The sequence below is a fragment of the Dipodomys merriami genome, unplaced genomic scaffold, assembly GCF_024711535.1.
Source record: "Dipodomys merriami isolate MVZ:Mamm:240054 unplaced genomic scaffold, mDipMer1.0.p SCAF_35, whole genome shotgun sequence".
Lineage (NCBI taxonomy): Eukaryota > Metazoa > Chordata > Mammalia > Rodentia > Heteromyidae > Dipodomys > Dipodomys merriami.
In genome coordinates, this window is record NW_027205048.1 from 6,432,759 (window position 1) to 6,453,949 (window position 21,191).

Consider the following 21,191-nt stretch of genomic DNA (forward strand, 5'->3'; position numbering starts at 1 on the left):
TTAGAACAAGGCCTTTTCATTGCTCACTACATACCTTCAGTGGGGAGCAGTGCTCTGCCACCCACTGTTGGGAGCTCTGCCAGGCCAGCTATCCTGGCAGTGAGGGAAGAGGAGGTGGTGAGTCACTAGCTCCTGAAGCTTCTGCTCAAAGCGATACATGTTGCTTCTGCTCCTTTTTTATCAGCCACAGTAAAGCTCTGTCCTCCTGAGCACCCAGAAATTTCTTTCTGGAAATACTTAGTGGGCCCTATTCTTTATGTATAGTTGAAGTATCTGCAGTTGTTCCTTCCAATAGTTGAGTACCACGTAGTAAAGTGCACACTACTCAGGTTTTGAGATTAAATCCCAGTTCTACCTCTTACTTCTGTGAACATAGGGCTTTGGAAGCTCAGCATTGTTTTTCATAATTCCTCACTGGCTTATACTCTGTGTGAGGAGCTCAACACAGGGCTTTGCACACATAGTAAAAAGTGAAAAGGTAGTATCTACATTGTTTCCTGTGTTCTCCAAAGAGCCTTTGCTCCTTCTCTCTCCAGCCAGAGTTAACCATAGTACCTCATATGAAGTTACATCATTGCACTATATTTGCCCAGCCTCCATTTTGCTGCATTTATTTTTGTAGCCTCTATACTTAGTACAATGTCTGATACATAATTGAAACTCAATAAAGGCTTCCAGAATAATTGAATGAATGAAAACTATCAGCCAGATCAGCACAGGTCAGATCAGCATAGAAAGTAAGTGCTACTTATCTTAGTTATCTTTACCAACAGAAAGGTTCTAGGTATTCCAAATAGTGTGTGTGTGTGTGTGTGTGTGTGTGTGTGTGTGTGTGTGTGTGTGTGTGTTGCTTTGGAACACATTTCTATAAATGTTCTATATCATTCAATCATGCGCCTAAAAATATTAAATATACTATGTACTAGACACTGTGCTAGGCATTAGGGATGAAATGATAGATTTACTAAGATAAAAACATGGTTGCTTTTCACAATGGGCTTACAGAGGAAGAATTAGATCTGTATACAATTAACAAGTACTACATGTAATGTAAAGAGAGTTATTGCAATAGTCCTTTAAGTTGAAGTTTTTATCAGTAAGATTTCAGGTACCTGAGGGGGCTTTCTGGAAGAGGCACACCAAGCTGAGACCTGGTGAAGAGAAAAGCAGGAGTTTTCCAGGAAAGAGCTCACACTAGTGATGTCTGTGGACATTAGTCCATATAAAGTCTTGTGAGTTCTTTTAAGAGACTTAGATACCCACAAACCTTATAGAATATGTTAAAGTAGGAAGTGACATGATTAGATCTGTCTTTTTGAAAGAATCTTGACAGCATTAAGACCGAAACAAGACTGGAGACTGAGCTAGCACTCAGGTGGCTGTAGCTGTCATCTAGCCAAGAGATGATAGTTGGCAACTATGTGGTTACCAATAACCGTGTGTGAGGTGTGATCATAAACAGCAAACAGAAGCAGCAGAGCTTGCCAGAATATGCTGTTCTGTGGCTGACTGTTTTGGACATAGATGGTCAAGGGCTGCCTAAATTTCCTAATAAGTAGAGTTGTCATTCTTGTTCATAATAGGAAAATGGTCACTCAGATCACATTGACCTGCTTCTTAATTTTAAGGATGAATTATCTTTATTTAGTACTGATCTTCAGGTGATAATGACCCCCTAATGTTTTACAAGTTTACAAGTTTACAAGTTTCTCCCCCACTCTATTTAATGAAAGGAACTCCTTTTTAAACGTGTTAAGGCTCCTTATACCAATTATCTCTCAAGTTATTTTATATTAGCTATGACATTTTTTCTCTGGCTAGCTCTTTGTTACAAGTTCCTTGAGTAATTAGCTGTGTCTTGCACATTCTGAATCCCTTAGCTTCCATCCCCTGCTTCTTGCCTGATTTAGCTTTGGGAATATACCAATCCATAGTGGTGGTCATTGTAGATTTTTACATGTTGTACCATGCATGGAATATGTATAGTCCCTCATTTTTCATTCAAAGTCACCTTCTTCTTTTTCTCCAGCACTACCTATCATGTATTCTTTATTATCCCTGGCATAAATGTAGAAACTAAGGTAAAACATTTCCTGCATGACAAGAGGAATCATTGCATTAACCACAGACCTCGTCTTCACTTGAATTTTTTGTCTTTTTGAGTCAATCTGAGTAGCCCGCCCAGGCTGTCCTGGAACTCATTATGTAGTCAAGACAGGTCATGAACTGAATATGTTCCAGCCTCAGCCTCCAAGTGCTAGGATTGTAGCTGTGCATCACTATCCCCAGATTAGGAGTGGTCCTTTCTTTTTCTTTTTCTTTTTCTTTTTTTTTTTTGTGGGGAGGTGGGGGAAGATGCTGTAATCCTCAATGTTTATTTAGCAGCTCACTTTAAGAATTCTAAAACTATAAATCATTTCACTGTTCTTTGGTGTGCAGACTGGCATTATCTCTGGTTATTATTTTGTTATTATAAAGGTGATGTTCAGAGGGGTTACAGTTATGTAAGTTGGGTAAAGAGTACATTTCTTTTTGCACAATGTCACCCCTTCCCTCGATCTCTCCAGTTTTTTCCCTTCTGTCCCCACCTACAAGTTGTAGTCAGTCCTTAAAACAGACATTCCCTTGTTTATATACGACATTGATTTTTATACAGTTGACTAGTCAGTTCAGCATAGTCATCCCTTGTAGTTTTCTTAACATGGTAATGCCTAACCTGGCTGTCTTATGAAAACTATTTTTTATTTCATTTGTTAGTCTCTATTTACAAGAACACAAGACATTTTGAATGAAAACTTAAGCCTTAACTCAACCTTACTTTATCAAGATCTAGATAATCTTTTTAGTTTCTTTTTAGAACCAATATTATGTATAGCTAAGAAGTTAAAGGAGGACTAAAACTGTCTTTATCAGTGATCTGATCATTATTGTTATCATTCCAATCATGTCTGGGTTTTCTGTCCAGCTCCAGAGAGCAGTTTCAATTTGTGTATATGTTGAGGAAAAGTAGGAAGGTCCCCACACAGTATCTAAACAAGATAGTCACTGGAAAAATGTCATGAATGCTGACTGGCAGTTTAACTGGGCTAACATCACTAGTTTTGTGCTTTTTTTTCCCTCTTCCTTTACAATGCTATTGCCATTGGCTTGATTCCTTACATTCATTTGTTTATAACTAAATTGGACACAATATACCTCATCTTCCAGTGAATTAAAAAAAGGAGCCTGTCTGCGGTTTGCTGGGAGTGGAAATGAAGAGAATCGAAACAATGCCTATCCTCACAAGGCAGGTTTTGCCCAGCCTTCAGGTCTTTCTCTGGCTTCTGAAGACCCCTGGAGCTGCCTCTTTGTGGCAGACAGCGAGAGCAGTACAGTGAGAACGGTCTCTCTGAAAGATGGAGCTGTGAAGCACCTCGTAGGAGGAGAGAGAGATCCCATGGTAAGGAAAGTCACTTTTGTGTGGGGTGCCTGACACTGACCAAACTAGCACTTTCCTGAATTCTGGAAATTTAATGAAATGTAGGAGAGATCAGTCTTGGGCTATCCATGAGTAAAATGGAAGTCAGATCAAAGGAGATATGAATATAGAGAAGCATAAAACCATCGTAAAATAGACTAACTCCACTTGATTATATTTAGTTATTAAGGGCTCAGGAAAAAAGAAAGGATCAAATGTTTATTGGCAGAGAGAAGGAAAATACATTTGGTATTTAGTGGTGGTTTGGAAAGACTACCAAGCTAGCGTCCTGACCAGATACAGTACTGTAGGGAGTAAAACAAGCCCCCTAAACTAACTCAGGCCTAAAATTCTGTCACTCCTTTTTAGTCTGCATGAATTAGCCATCCCTATATAAAAATTAGAACTTTTCCCCTTGGACTTTAATAATACTTACAACTATCTTAATTTGCACTTTATATCATAACAAAGCACAGAAAAAAAATTAATCACTACTATTTCTTTCTCTTTAAAAAATAAAAGAATTTATTTGCTTTTGGTGATGTTGATGGAATAGGCATCAATGCAAAGCTTCAACACCCACTTGGAGTAGCGTGGGACAAGAAGAAGAATTTGCTTTATGTGGCAGACTCCTATAATCACAAGGTGAGTCTTGACAGAATTTTTAATACCGTGCTTTTTGTCCATGGTACTTAAAATGTGGAAATATCTGTACACCTCCTACAAGTGCCACTCTAAAATACAGAGAGAAATAACGGCCCTCAGCAACTGTGCTGCTTGTTCTTTGCTCTGGGCCCTTCCTTTGCCAAGATGTTACAATAGTATCTGAACTAGTTCCAGGAGGTAAGGCATTATAACCCATCAATAACCCCTAACGGATGAGCATCTTGAGCTGTACCATATTTGCAGTGCCTGGTAGAAAATAATTTTTTTAATCTATATATTTGTTCGAATTCTTACTGTATTTTGTTTTCCATAAAAAAAAATCAGTGTATGAGCAACCACAAATTTATGATGATTGAAATATAACTGCATATCATGCATTTTAACAAAGGTACAAATGCTCTGACAATCTAGGTGTTCATGAAAACGTCATTGTGAATACGTATGCCATTGTGAAGAAAAACAGTAAAATTATTTTTTTATTTCCAGAAATAATTTCATCCAAGAAGGCTCCAAGAAAACACGTAATAACTAAAGATTTTACAAAGTTTTTGCTCTCATGAAATATTTCCCTTTAGGCTGTGTAATTTGAACGTTTGGCTTTTTTATTTTTTGAGGTTTCTTGAGAATGATAATGGCAGTGGAGAATTCTGTCTAGTTTTCTTTATATTATAGCTTCCATCCTACAAATATGAGATTGACCTTCCGTTATAATTTTTTTTATTCTTCTTTAGATTAAAGTTGTGGACCCCAAAACAAAAAACTGTACAACGTTAGCAGGGACTGGAGACATGAACACTGTCATCAGTTCTAGTTTTACTGAGTCAACTTTTAATGAACCAGGAGGCTTGTGTATTGGAGAAAATGGTCGGCTGTTATATGTAGCAGACACCAATAATCATCAAATTAAAATAATGGATTTAGAAACAAAGACAATTTCCATGGTAAGGTTTCTTTGAACATAAGCTAAAGGGTGTGGTTTTAAGAAGGATTCTAAAGTCCTCAAGGAATTACAAGCAATTTTCTCCTCAGTGATTGACACACATAGAAAGAGTAGTAAGTGGGTTCCTCCATTGTGTTCTTTGATCATGAGACCAGAAGGCCTGCTTTGAGGATCTCCCGTTACTCTTAAAATAAGAATTCCATCTGTGCTGAGAAACACAGTGAAAGTTGGAGAGGAATTTCATGAACCTTCAAGAAAAAAAGAGGGCTCAGATCTGTTTTTGAACTTATAGATACACTGACACATACTACATATGTGCACCCTGTGGGTTGGGCTGTTTTATTCAGTGATACTTAGCAGGTTGTATCATCTCTGTTTCCATTACCAAATAATCTTCAGAGGAACCTTATAAGCCATTTTTCCCATGACATGGAAAATAAGATTGGGAGAAATTTAAACCATCAATTTTTAAAAATATCAACACAGTCTTTAGTAGACTTTTCAAAGAAAATCATCTCTTATAAGCTACCTCCTGATGTGTCACATTTACCTAAAAAAAAAAAGAAAAACATTTCTAAAATTCTAGTTGTTTGCAAAATATGTTTTACAATAAAAATATGTTATGATCATAAGTGTCACTTCTCTTTATGTAGATTTGATGTAACATGAACATCTTCTTATGCTTGATAATTATGAGGATATGTTATTATTTTTGTCTACTGCCTTTAAGTTCATAACACTTTGCTTTGATTTTCTAACATCTGTATGTATTGGATAATTAGCTCCATCCCTTTTGTAAGTGATAGTGATCTTTTTGCTGAGGTAAACTTTTTTCTGTACTCATAGAATAGTTTGGAGGGCATTAGGTAGTTTAAATTAGAATGGCAATTAGCGTGTTATTGATAGAGAACTTTAATTTTTATCCTTTCAATTTCTGTGAAGTACAACACATTTTCTGATTTCCTAGCTTCCCATCTTCAGACCTGACAATGCTGTGGTAGATGGCCCATTCCCAGAAGAAAAGCCGAAGACAGTACCCAAACTGCCAAAGTCTGCCCCGAGCATCCGGCTTTCCCCAGTAGCTGCATGTCCTGGCCAGACTCTTGAATTCAAGCTCAGCCTGGATCTCCCATCAGGAACAAAGCTGACTGAAGGAGTTCCCAGTTGCTGGTTTCTAACAGCTGAAGGTATGAGGATCTAGTGAAAAAACAAATATTAATTAATTTCTTGATGTCCAATGTGATTTTCTTTCTCATTTGTTATGTGCTATTTTTACTCTGTCACTGGGCAAGATTTGAGAGAAATTATGTGGGAAAAAATGAATCTAGGTCTAACCCTCTTTTGGCAGTTTTCTTTGAGATTCTTTCTGCCATTTTATTAAAGAATAGTGTAACTCACTGAAAATTATATTTCAGTTGTTAGCAGCCTCGTTTCTTATAGTATAGACTTGGCTGGATCTCTTCCCTTATTCTTTTTTTTTCCTTCATTTTTTTTTATTGTGAAAATACCATACAGAGGGATTACAATTACATGAGCAAGGTAATGAGTACGTTTATTGTCAAGCATGGTTGCCTCCTCCTTTGTTTCCCCTTACCATCCCGTCCCATCTCCCCACCCCCATTCCTCTGCCCCCCTCCTCCCTCCCCCGGGCCAAAGTTGTAAAGTTTGTTTTTCGACATAACATCTTATACATCTCATTGTTGTAATGGATCCACCTGTATCCCTATTTAAACAATTTGTTTTTTCCCTTCCCCTCCACAAATTATACCAATATCAAATACAGTGAAAACAGGGGTTATACCGTGGGGGAGGGACATACAAAGCAACAAAGAAATATCTTATAAATATGTTAGAAACAATAGCAAGAAAGAAAAAACATTTGAATACTTATCTTGGGGTTCATTTCACCTAACATCAACTTATCTGACCTTTTCTGCTTGTCTCAGACATATACTAGTAATTGCAAATAAGGGAAACCATGGGACCTCTGTTTCTTTGGGCCTGGCTTACTTAATATAATTTTTCCAAGTCTTTCCATTTCTCCTAACAAATGGGGCAATGTCATTCTTTCTGATGGAGGCATAGAATTCCATTGTGTATATATACCACATTTTCTTGATCCATTCATCTACTGAGGAGCATCTGGGTTGGTTCCATATCTTAGCTATGGTAAATAATGCTCCAATAAACATAGTTGTGCTGGTAGCTTTAGTATGGTCTTGTTTGTGATCATTCAGGTAAATGCCCAAAAGTGGGATTGCTGGGTCATAGGGGAGCTCTGTGGAGTCTTTTGAGGAACCTCCATACTACTTTCCAAAGTGGTTGAACAAGTTTACACTTCCACCAACAATGCAGTAGGGTTCCCTTCTGTCCACATCCCCTCTAGCATCTGTTGTTATTAGATTTCTTGATTAAAGCCATTCTAACTGGGGTGAGGTGGTATCTCAATGTTGTTTTGATTTGCATTTCTTTTATGGCTAGGGAGCTTGACCATTTCTTCATGTGTCTATTGGCTATCCTTCTTTCCTCTTCAGAGAAGTTTCTCTTTAAGTCTTTAGCCCACTTATTTATTGGGCAGTTGTTTCTTTGAGGATTTGTTGTTGGGGGATTTAATTTTTTAAGTTCCAGGTATATTTTAGATATGAGACCCTTGTCTGTTGTATGGCTAGTGAAGATCTTCTCCCAATCTGTGGGCTTTCTATTGATGTTGCTAGCTATGTCCTTTGCCATGCAGAAGCTCTTCAACTTCATGCAGTTCCATTTGTCCAACCTTTCTTTGATTTGTTGTGTTTCTGGGTCTCTATTAAGAAAATTTAAGCCTGAGCCAAGGAGACCTAGGGTTTCTCCTATTCCATCCTGTAATGTTTTCAGAGTGTCTGCTTTGACTCCAAGGTCTTTGATCCATTTGGAGTTGATTCTGGTACAGGGTGATATATAAGGATCTAGCTTTAGTTTTCTACAAGTTGATTAACCAATTTTGCCAGCACCATTTACTGAAGAGGCTGTCTTGCTTCCATTCTATTTTTTTAGCTCCCTTATCGAAAATTAGATGGCTATAGGTCTGTGGGTTCATTTCTGGATTTTTTATTCTATTCCATTGGTCCTGAGGTCTGTTCTTGTGCCAGTACCAAGCTGTTTTGATTACTATGGCTTTGTAGTAGAGTTTGAAATTTGGTATTGATATTCCTCCAGCACTGTTCTTTCTGTTAAGGATCATTTTTGCTATTTGGGGTATTTATTGTTCCATATGAATTTTTGGATTGCCTCTTCTGTTTCCTTGAAGAATGAGGTTGGAATATTAATAGGTATTACATTGAATTTATAGATAGCCTTGGGAACTATTGCCATTTTCTCGATGTTGATCTTTCCAATCCAGGAGCATGGGAGGTTTTTCTACTTTCTAAATTCTGTTTTGATTTCCTTTTTCAGGTTTTTAAAGTTTTCATCATAGAGGTCCTTCACTTCTTTGGTTAAGTTAATTCCTAGGTATTTTATTTTTTGTGGAGCTATTGCAAATGAAGTTGCTTTCCTGATTTCAGCCACGCTTTTCTCATTGTTGGCATACAAAAAGCCATTGGTTTTTGAGGGTTAATTTTATACCCTGCTACTTTGCCAAAGTTTTGAATCAGCTTGAGTAATTTGGGAGTGGAGTCCGTGGGATTCTTTAAATACAAGATCCTGTCATCTGCAAAGAGGGAGAGTTTCTTCATGTTTCCCTGTTTGGATTCCTTTTATGTTTGTATCTTGTCTTATTGCTGTAGCTAGGCATTCTAATACTAAATTGAAGAGAAGTTCTCTTCCCTCTCTTCCCTTATTCTAATCTTTCCTTTGTTCCCAAGAAAACTCTTAGAGTCTAAAATAGGGAAATAAAGTGGAACCTTCTCCATTGTTATTCTTCCTATAACTCTTCCTTCTAACACCTTTTTCCAGTCCTCCCTTTCATATGTGTGACTCAGTGTGAACTAGCTCCTTATTAAGTTAGTTGATCATAGTGTTTTTGGATATCTGTGTAACAGTGGGTAGCAGTTTTAAAGAAGAGGTAGCCCTGGTCCAGGAGTTTATAACATATGACTTCTTTTCTCCAATGTTCTTGCTCTGTCCTTACTCTCCCATGCTCTTTCACACATTCTCACTCAGTCTTCCACTTCCTCCCCAGCTCCTTCTCCCTCGTATTCTCTCACATACTTTTTCATACATTACCCAGATCTTGGCCCCCAGGCCTTCTTACGTTCATATGTTCTCAGGGCAAAAGGCACTGTCTACTGCAGTGCCTGAAATGAAATGACAAAGAAGAGGTCTTAGGTAGACTGGCAGGTAGACTGCTGGTTGGAGTTTGGGAGGCTGGCTGTGGGATGACTGACTGAGTCTGTGGGAAACTGTCCCCTCAGATTCCCACAGACAGAGAGGGCTGACCCAAACTCAGATATATGGAGATTGTTTTGTAGACAGACCTTGGCTACTTCTCAGCCATCTGTGAACTCAGAGCAAGTCCTAGATGCCACTTTAGCAGTTATGTCTCTCTAAAGCTGAAGGTGGTTCGTGGGGTAAAGATCAATGCATTGCTTTTTTTTTAATAGGCTATTGAGAAACTAATGTTTAAGACTTGCTTTATTAAATACACTAGCTAATATGGAATCCTGGGGATACAAAATACAAATAGTGTTCAAGTGAAATGCTCAAGAGCTTACCTGTTCTATGACATGTCCCAGACAGTGGCTCTGTTTTATATTACATAGGGGTAAATAAACTTTCAGAGAAGTATCCCAATAATTTAACAGTTTGGAAAAAAAATTTATAGACTACATATCTGTGCCTACAATTAAAGGATATTTTCTGAGTTTTGGCTGGTCATTTAAGAGCTAAACACTTAAAGTGATTAGAATATGTGAATGTTTTTTTTTGTTTGTTTGTTTTTTTGGGTCCGGTCATGGGGCCTGAACTCTGGGCCTGGGTGCTGTCCCTCAGCTCTTCAGCGTTCTACAACTTGAGCTACAGCGCCACTTCTGGCTTTTTTCTTTTTGCATATGTGGTGCTGAGGAATCAAACCCAGGGTCTCAGGTATGCAAGGCAAGCGCTCTACCACTGAGCCACCTTCCCAGCCCCAGAATATGTGAATGTTTTAAGCCAAAAATGTATCATATGCCTGAAAAATGTTATCTGTTTGGTAGAAATTCTCTATGATCTCATATGTCCTAGGTTTATTTATATAACTTAATGGAGTTCATGTTTAACTTTGGATATTATGGATCTTGAGCTTTATTTGCAATATTCAGTTTTCAGTAGAAATATGTTTATGGCTTATAGTATTTAAACAAATTTTTGTAAAAATTAGATCACTAATCTGGAAATTTCTTTGGGGTCATCATTATATCTTAATACCATGTCTATCCTACAGAGCACAGAGCCTAGGTGCTTACAAGATTTTGTAAATGTTAGTTGATTGAATGGATCTTGTCTTCCTAAGATTTTTTCCAGTTTCCCAGCTGATTTCTTCCACAGTCTTGGTAAATTATTTTCTATTTTCTAGGCAACGAGTGGCTTCTTCAAGGACAGATACCATCTGGAGACATAGAGAATATTTCTAATCAACCAACAATTCTGCTGCCAATTCCTGGTGATTGCTTATCACTTGAAGCCGTGATATCTATCAGCGTGTTTCTCTATTACTGTAGTGAAGACAGCAGTGCATGCATGATGAAAGGGATTTTGTTTCGTCAGCCCTTACAAATAACTGATACACAACCAGGTTGCACAGCTCCAGTGGAGCTCAGGTATGTATTTTAGTAAGCCAGCTAACAATCCCTCACCACCGACCCCTCCACAATCCTTACCATCCCCTGTCACTCTGGAACAAAACTTTATTTCTGCATTATTTCATTGCTCAGTTTCAGCAACTAATACGAAAATAAAGCTATGTTCCTTATTTACTGATTTATTATAAACCAATTCTTCTTTCTAGCTCTGTACTAGCCTAAGCTGCTGACCATTATTTAAACCATGGTAGTATAATCTTTGCCACTATTTGGTATAAGACTGAAGGCCACACTATAGTAAGAGAATATTATCAGAAGACAATTTGCAATAAGCACTGATAATACCAACTATTATTATACCTGGTATAATACATGCTAGAACTAACTTTTCTACCTTTATTAGTAGCCGTCAGAATACTTGCATATACAAATTTTACAATAACTTTAAACAGACTTAGGCTGTGTCCATGTTGGTATAATGACACCTGCCGTTCAGTGCATAAGGTCTATTTTAAGCCAAGAAAAGAAAAGTGTTTTTAGTTAGTAGAAGCTTAGAGAGTATGTAGGTGGTTACATGTGATTTTTATCCTCTCCTGTGATTTTCTCACTTGAGATATTTTTTAAAAGAGAGTTTTGATCTATTTTTATTATAAATTATTTGCTTAAGTATCACTTTAACATGTAATAATTATTATATGTTAATAATTGTTAATGCCTTATAACTTTATAAAGAAAAATTTGACATATACTTTCTAATAGCATATAGACCCACTTCTTTAACTAGATTTTCTAGTTTGTTTGTTTGTTCTGAGTGAACACATTCTTACTAGATAATAAATGAGTCCCAGAAATGTTATTGGTTTCAGCAAGAAGGGACTTGGGATACTGTCTGTGATAAAGAACTGAATTTGATATAAATGTGTATTTATGTTGTTTGGGAAATTTACGTTTTACTTCTAAGAATTAAATGCAGATTTGTTGGGTTTTGGTTTCTGTGGTTCCCATATTCAAATTTTAAATTGCAGTTATTTATTGTGCTGCTTCCAAAAATCACATTTAAACTTTTAGATTACAGTTTTCAATGTGAAGCATTCTCATGCAGTTAACAGGTATAATATATACATAATATGCTCTTTAAAAAAGTAAGGCTGGAACATAGTGATCTGCTGACTTTTTTTTAACGGCAGAGGAAACATCCACTGACAATATTGGAAGGATGTTATTATTATTTGAAGTAGCAGTATCATAATTTATCTTGGTAGCTATTTAAAAGCCTATTTTTGTTTTCCTTAAACTGATACAACAATTTGTGATTTGATTAGTTTAAAAGATTTAAAAACATCAGGTGAACCATGTTTGTTTATTCAATAAATATTTATAGAAAATATGGCATAATAGGCTTCAACTCTTTCAAAAACAGTGCTGAGCTTGAAGTGTAATGTTTTAAACACCATTGCCTGCCCATTTATTGTATTTGAAATACAATTTTGAAACATAGTATTTGCTTATGAGTTTAGGTAAATCTCTGAATTTGCTTGTTAGGTTAGCTAAGTTTTTACTTTAAGGTTAGTTAACTTTCTGAAGAGTGTATTGTTAATGACTTTGATTCATTTAGTAGCTGCTAAAGATATATTTTTAATGTATAAATGTAAAATGAAAAAGAATTCTTTAAAAATACACATAATGACCTCACAAGTCATTTCCTTCCACATACCAAAAAATAATGTTCTCTAATCAAAGGATGTGTAACATCAACGTTCTCTTTTATGGAGCATCAGCCTTAGTTACTCTTTAATCTCATGTGACTTTTGTACTTCACTTTCCAGTTGGACAGGATGAGAATATTTTGGCTCAAGCATTTCCTGTTTAAGGACATACAGTTTCTTTCTCTAAAAGAAGCATATGTAATTTTCACTTACCAATGGGGAAATAACTGATAATTTATATTCAGCATAGTACAAAAACACATAGTATGTTATTGTATATTTTCATATGCACTAAAAATCTAAGTGAATCTTTTAGAATTTATTGATATTTTTCTTTCCCTAGGTAGAGTTTTATATTATTCTTAGGGAAGTACTTCTCTTCATTTTTCTAATTTAGTTTTATTCGATATTCTTACCCATTGCCAGTGGGCATTGCTTTTTACATTAAAAAATATTGTGTGTAATAGATTACTGTGATTTTGAATAAATCACACTGAAACAATGTAAATAGGTTCCTAGAATTTATGACTAACATAAACTTCTTACATAAGAGGAAGCACTAGAAAGTTTATTTTAAAACTTCTTGATCCATGTCTGCCTTCTGTTTTCTGTAAGGACTTTTTATTTACTTTTACTTTTCTTATTGCATAAATTACATTCTTTGGCACTTTAAAAGGAGTAAGGTTTCATTGTAAGTCACCTTAATTAAAAGTCAATGAGGTGACATTGTGCACATTCTAACATGCCTGAAATCTTTGCCCTAAGCTGCTGTGCTGTTTTTGTCCCTAGTTTTTCCTGTCAGTGAGAGAATTTCACAATGAGATAATTTTTAATTTTCACTCAGGATTGATATGACCACTAATAAGTTTTGCTTATCTTGCATATTCTGTCTTAAGCAAATATTTAACCTATTTACAAAGGAAAACTTGGCAGCTTCATTTACTTGTAAGTTTAACTTTGGCAAAATTCAATGACTAGGAAAAAGTTTTTCCTTAACTATTACAATATTCTTAGGCCTTCCAAAAGCTATAAATCTTACTTAACATTGCAAATATAGTTTACTGACGTGGACGGTATGTACCCAGATACCCAGATAATCAGGAAGCACTCACACATGTTTCTTATGCAGTGAGTCTCCTTTTTAGCTAATACCACTGAGATAAGTTATACCTTAATTGTTTTACTAAGGTTGAAAACTTGGGGAAGATAATGAAAATCCATAGCTATGATATAATAATTGCCTTTTCTACTGACAAAGTTGCCTATAAGTTTATATCAGTCAGCTAAAAAGACTTCTGTTTAGCCATTTTCCTTACCATTGTGTTTAAGAATGATGGATCCTAGGGGCTAGAGAATAGCTCCACTGGAGAATACATCCTTAGCCTGTGGGACACCCTCCGTCAGTCTCTGCATACACACACACGCCTCCAAAATATTTTTAAAAGGTTACCAAAAGCTAAACTTCATAGATCACATTTACATAGAAGGGAGATTATGTCAATAATGGAGATTATATCAATAATGGTTCTCCAGAATGATGAATTATTGATGCATTTATTTTTATTTCATTTCACTTTTCTGTATTTTTTCAGTGATCAGTGTTGTATTTCTAAAACCAGAAAACAAAACAAACTAAAGTTTGTTTTAAGATGTGAAATTAACTGAATTGTAAATAATAATGTGTTTGTTTTTCTATCTTATTCTTAAGATATCTTGAAATCTTGATCTACCAGTTCTGTTCATTTGAGTGGTCATGAGACCTGATGAAGATGGAGTAGAATCATTACAGTCTTTTCTGATGGTGTGTTCATTTGCAGTGCAGTGTAGTAAGAACAGGGACATTACAGTAACTTAGGTTCTTATTCATGAAGATAAGCCTACTGTACTACCTTATGGGATTGAGTGAGTCATAAATGAAAAATCATTCACACAGCATTTAGTAATTTATGAACATACTACTTACCAGCTTAAGTAATGATAGCAATAACTCATGTCCACAGACACATGGCTTCACATTTTTGTCGCAAATGCAATCTCTAAAGGAAAATATTTCTGTTTGATATCTTATTATCTATTGAATAATTTAACTTCCATAGAGTTGGGGTTCGAGGAGAAGAGAGACATTTTTATAGCAAAACATATTACTGCTTCATTAAGCTCTTATTGTTTTTATGGTGAAGCATGCCACCAGTGTGAGCATTGAATGTGCATCCAAGAGGGTTTCAGCACACCCAGGACCAGGCCCAACTTCCTCAAGATGCACCCAACAGCTTGTACCAGATAGTTTCAAGGAGATGGTGCTATCATGGTTTGGCAACGTTGGCTCCATTGGGCTTCAAATTTTCAGCATAACCATATTGGTAGATATGTCTGTTTTGTGCAGCTAAGGAAATGAGTTTGGGATGTTGGTGGTGTATCTGAAGACCAGAAAGCTCTCAGGATAATATCTGATACCTAGCAGGGCCTGTTGCCAGCAGGTGCTCAGAGTAGTCACATGACTCAGATGAACAGTGGATGGCAGATCTTTTATTCAGACATGACTGTGCTAACTCCTGGTTCACCTACAATAGGTAGAGTGAAAAGAAGCTTCTTCTATGGACACTTCAATTTTCAAGTAAAGAAGTAAGACTAGCACATTATTTAGTTCTTACTGCTTGCCAGTACTCTTGTAAGCAATTACATTATCATAATCAAGGTCACCTATTTAGGAAGACTTTCTGACTAAGAGTCTGTTTAACCACCTGTTGTATTGACTCTCAAACAAATCTTTCATAGCTTAGTATAACAACTTATCAGTGCAAAGAACTCCCAAAACTCTAGTAATGATTGCTTTTGAAATTTAAGATCCATTTAATTATATGGCATTTCATTATATCCTCTTATCATCTAAGCCTTGCAATGGTCTGTATAATTGTTTCCCAAAGGGTTTTATGTGCCCATATTCCTCCCCCTTAATTTCCATCATCCGTGGTTTTCCTCAGCAGATGGAAATACCAGCAGAGAAATACCAGTGTTAGTTCCAACAGTGCTGTCTTAGTTGGTCTTCAGATGATAATTAAGATCTCACCATAAAGACTAACAGAATCCTTAGTTCAGAACTGTTTCATACTCTGAGAAGCTTATTTATATTTTAGATTTGTTTTACTAACGAAAGTGAACGTTAGAAATAAAATATCTTCTGCTTTCTTGCTTCATAAATAATGCTGAGGGCTGGGAAGGTGGCTCAGTGGTAGAGTGCTTGCCTTGCATGCCTGAGGCCCTGGGTTCGATTCCTCAGCACCACATAAGCAAAAAGAAAAAAGCCAGAAGTGGTGCTGTGGCTCAAGTGGTAGAGCGCTAGCCTTGAGCTGAAGAGCTGAGGGACAGCGCCCAGGCCCAGAGTTCAGGCCCCATGACCGGACCCAAAAAAAAAAAAAAAGAATAAATAATGCTGATATGTAGTCCACCCCACAATGACCCAAGTATATGCTGGTCTTTTGCAGTTAAGTTTTGCCAGGATAGGAGCACTCTACCTTTCTAGCATTAATACCATCTAAAGGAGTGGAACAAGGAGCTTCATAGCAGTGACTGTGGTCCGTGATCATCCTAGTACAGTTGTGAACTTCTTTATTGAATACTTTACCCCTTAAGTATTATTGTGGTTCAGTAGTGAAAGTATTAATTTTGTTATAAAATCCATAAGGAAATATATACCAACTTAGGAAAGTCACAGTACTAGCAGACTTCAAAAGCAGAGCTCACCATTAACCACCAAGACTGCATTTTCCATATTGTTTATTTAAATGAGGACACAGCACTAGCCAGACACCATTTTGTGATGAACAATTAACAGTTTGCTGTTTTTTTTTCTTATTTCCTTACAAAAAGATAACATAAATAACGGTAGTAGAGTTAGAGGCTTCTACTACTTCATGACCAACAAACCTTGGCTTGTTCATGGCTATATCTGCGATTTAGGCAAGTGCCTCAGGCTTGCGGGCAGCTGGTCTGACGCAGAGAGCCTGGTGCAGTGAGCAGAGGCAGCCCTTCTGACTCCCAATGGACTGCTTTGGCTTAATCATTTTCAAAGGTTAGAGTTGAAAATGGAAAACCCTAGACACTTGTTATGGAATGTTTACCTAGTTATAGTTACTTATTGTTTGATGTGTCCTCTTCTTTCCTGGCATACGGCTCTCAAGTGTACCTAAGGACATTTTGTTCTGTCAAAAGCCTCATCCAAAAGGAAAGTATCGCAAGCATTTCTAAATGTATTTCCCCTATGCCACCAGTCCCTTATTCACACAAGCACAAACTAGCACTTAACAGCCTTATACCAAAAAGTGTTCTTTCCATTGTCAGGGCTTGGTATAAATTCTCTTCTCTTTAAACTGCAGCTTATAGGCCTGATTAAGAAATAGAGTTAAGTAAAATTGCCATGGATTTTTCTAACATTGAAAGTCAAAACTGAATAGATAGGACAAACAGGATTTACTCCTGTTTAACATGCTTAGTTATATGTTTCTGTTGGAAACCAAGTAAAAGGAGAACTAGGGCTAAGAAGTGACAGACAATGAGCTCTTAGATTTATATATACCTGGTTTACATGAGACTTTCATTATCCTTTCTTTACCTAACTGTGCTATGCTCATGAGAAAATATTTGAGATAAATAGGACAAAACATTCCGTCAGGAAATTATGCTTAATGAAGGGTAAAAATAGAGAAGTCCCTAACTCTGCCATGAAACTGTCTTCTATTTTTAAACTTTACAGACATTATTTGTAGTCTCAGCAGGATCATTAGCCAGATGAAGCTTACATTGAGTTGAAATGTATTGTTTATGTACACCTGTGATACGCATCACTGAAATGTAGCTGCAGAGTACACTACCATCTCCTCTCAATACCTCAGGTGCCCTCTAGATACTGTACATTCTGTAGCATTTTGATGAGGATCTGGCTTACACAGATAACTACAACAGATGGAAGTGATATTGTATGGTCAGTTATTTTCCTAGAATTCTGATAACATCTCAGTTTTCAAAGGAGGAGGACAATACCCTCTGTGGCTTCACATTAACATCTCTGATTTGGGAAATAAACCTCCCTAGTTGTATTTTTACATTACGTTAATTGAAACAAAAAGTTTTAAATTGCCATTAGATTGCCTTGAGAGTCAGTTTAGAAATCTTACAATTGTTGTCATCACATTACATTAGCTGTGGACAATTCTTTTTCTGTGTAATTGACATTTATGTATATTTCAGATGACAGCATTTCTTAGGTAAATTATATGGAGACTTAATCTGCTTCTCATCTTTTGTGTGGAAAAAGTTTGTGGTTTTATTTCTGAGATTCAAGTTGGTCTGCTCTGCAGACTTCACATCTGTCATTCCAAAGATTTGTTTATATTTATTTTTTCTTCAGTAATTAGAAGTACAATGAAAATCCTATTTACAAGTTCATATATTGCATTTCTAGACATGGTATAATTCTAAAAGAACTTACTTGTGCATTTTAATGTGTTTAATGTAGATGAATTAATATATTTTTATACAACATTGCCTTTCTGCATTTATTTCAAGACTGTTCTTCAGGTTTTTTTTCAAGTACATATTTTACAGTGGCCTTTACCAACTCAAAAAGAAGTGTAATTCCTATGATTGTGGAAAGCAAGAATGTGTTTAAACTGTACATGGAAACCGAATGCCTCTTTTCTAAAGCTTTGTAATTTTTCATGGAATAGATTAAATATTTTCTCTCTAAAGTCATGTTTCTGTTTCTAATATGCTTTCTCTTTTTAAGTATATCATGAGATAACTTCACTACTTACAAACCTGTAAGCCATGGTTTATCAGAACTTTCAGGGAAGTAGAGAGCATGAAATTTAGTTTAAAAAAAAAAAAAGCCAACACTAAAACAAAGCCTTCAGAACCCTTCAATCATATAGTCATACAGATTTTTAAAAGTCACACTGGAAAGGACTATCTATTCAATAGTCTTGGGAAATTTGGAAGAAAAAGACAATTAGAACTCTACCTGATACTACACATGTAAGATTTAAAGGGAATCAATAGTTTAACATAAAAGTAAAATGGCAAAAAAAAAAAAAACAAAAAAAAAAACAAAAGATGGCGAACATAGTGTTGGGTTTGACTGTGGTGTGCCTGAAACTGACCCAAATCACAAAGCAAATGATTTGAACGACTGGTATGTTTGGCTACATAAAAATCTAAGTATATATATAACAAAAGATAACAAATGGAAGGTCAAAAGGAAATAAGCCCCAAAAAGTATTCTTAAGACATATGTGTTTTATCCCCATTTGAAAATCAATGAAGGGTGTGTGTGTGTGTGTGTGTGTGTGTGTGTGTGTGTGTGTGTGTGTGTGTGTGTGTGTGTGTGTGTGTGTGTGTGTGTGTGTGTGTGTGTGTGTCCAGTTGCAATTTCTGCTCCTCCCATTTTGTAACCCCAAAGTCAAATTCAAATCAATCTTAGGATCTTTTTTTAATTAGCATATATTAGTTGTACAAGTAGGATTTCATTGTGACATTTCCATACATGCATACAATGTTGCACATCAACCTCACTAATCAAATTTTACAAATGATATTAAAATACGTTGAATATATTTTTATTTCAGCAGTTAAGAAAGGTTATTAGTGTTGCTCTATGATGTGGCTGTCATTAACTCCTCTTACAGAAGGAATCACTGAACTGCCATTGTCAGAGTGGAAGGGCACTAAGGAAAGGCTGTGTGCTGCCAACATGTGAGGAATGTGTTTAGGATCTTAGTTTGCAAAGACTCATCCCACTGAATAATATACCTCTGTGTAAATTGATATGGTTCTATAGTTAGCATTTCATTTGAAATGTCACCGCAACTAAGTCCCTTATTGAAGGAGACAAGATAAGAAGTGTAAATATTTGAAGTATAGTTTATCTGCCCATCCTGGAAGGAGAGAAAACAATAGCTTACCCATGTTCAGGAAGCTGATAGGGCCTCAGAATGCAAACATCTCGGAGGGCTGGCAGGGCTGTTTACCTATTCCTCTTCTTAGGCGTGATGCACAAAGGAAGGAGGAAAAAACAGCTGCTTTTATTTAATTTTCTGGAGGAAGAACATAAATAATTATCTACATGGCCAAAAACCTTATTTGGGTTTCCTTAACCTTGGCATTACAAGCTGCTTTTCAATAGTCTTGATGTCCGTCCTGTGTGTTAAAGTTATAGGTGAAAGCTACAACACTCAAGTCATAACTTGTGTTAATATGGTTTCTGTCAAATTCTACCACAATGAATGAGGTGATAGAGAATCTGCCTTTAAGTGACTCGTGAAATTAACCAAGAAATCTTACAGATAGATAAGGAGCCAGACTGTTTTAAAATGCTGTTTTGCAAACTTTACAGGAAGTACATTCAATAACAACCTTACCAGGATTATTCCTGTGTCTGATCTGTATACCCTGCTCTGCATTATAAGCATTCCACTGGTTTTTTTTCTGTCATTGTTGAATGTATATATATTCTCGCTCTTGATAACCTTGGCTTTCTGTTGTCTAAATTAACCATTTCATACTTAAACACCAGATTCAGTATTAATTACCACCTGTGCATGTGCCTGTTGTGTCCTATTTGCCAGTCTTCTGTTTTGTGAGCTCTCCCTGACCTGTTTATGTACACCTGAAGTGATAAAGCCAAGAATAAAAAAAATAAAGTTTCTGTGGAAAAGATAACCAATGCTGATTTTCTGAATGGTGCAAGAAGACCTCTGAGCTCCCTCGTTCCAGTGAACAACTATAATTGGTGAAATTTATTTTCAAATAACATTTTAAAGTCTCTGGAAATTGTATATATAGCAAGGTATATAGCAATTGTATATATACCAAAGGTATATAGCAAGTGGAAGATTTATTCAAGAAAAATGATTCATGAGAATTGTGTGACTGTAGTACATGGAGCCATGACCCTTTGGCCCTCCCTTGCCTGAGGTGCCATTCCCTCTCTCCCAGTTCCCGGGAGGGTAGGCTGCCAGCATTCTCATGTCTTCTAGCTATGCTTGTAAAAATTCCACGTAAGTGCATGAGAGAGGCCCAGAACTCTTCCTTCATCTAAACCTGACTCAGTGGAGGTTCTACCCCAAACATGGCAAGTAAACAGTCTGCATCCCCAGCTGCTTTCACCTCACACATAAAAGCTGAGAGCAGAGTCCACTCCCCCACCTAGAGTTCTGCTCATGCATGAGTGTCACTGGAAAAAGCAGGATACTCACCCAACTCCCACTCCCAAGTAGTAGCATAGAGAATCAGGAGTGCAAGAGGAACATCACTACTGACCTTACAGAAATGAAACAATTATAAACGATACTAGGAACAATTATCTTGGATAAAATAGAAAAGTTATTACAAAAAAAAAGGATTAAAAAGAAACAAAATCTAAATAGGGTAAACATAACAGGCATTTTTAAATATCCTACAAAAAATAAGAAAAAACTACTGATAAATTCTACTACTTTTAAATTTTTTATTTGAAAATGCTAAAAAGGGGTTACAGTTACATAAGTCAGGCAAAGAATACATTTTTCTGGTAAAGCCTACTAAACATTTAAAAGGATATTTAATACCAATTCTACACAAAATTCTTCCCCCCAAAATAGCATACGCTAGTTCCCAACTCATTCTATTGTCCTGAT

General features: G+C 36.3%; 1 protein-coding gene across 1 annotated transcript in view; it reads left to right on the forward strand.

Moving 5' to 3' along the window:
• Positions 1-18,266, forward strand: part of Nhlrc2 (NHL repeat containing 2) — a 57,258-nt gene extending 38,992 nt beyond the window's left edge. The window contains exons 7-11 of the mRNA XM_069988056.1: positions 3,208-3,439; positions 3,980-4,102; positions 4,855-5,064; positions 6,031-6,250; positions 10,591-18,266. Coding sequence (XP_069844157.1) covers positions 3,208-3,439; positions 3,980-4,102; positions 4,855-5,064; positions 6,031-6,250; positions 10,591-10,847 — 1,042 coding nt within the window. The 3' untranslated portion in view covers positions 10,848-18,266. The remainder of the gene's footprint in view (positions 1-3,207; positions 3,440-3,979; positions 4,103-4,854; positions 5,065-6,030; positions 6,251-10,590) is intronic.
• The last annotated feature ends 2,925 nt before the right edge of the window (positions 18,267-21,191 follow it).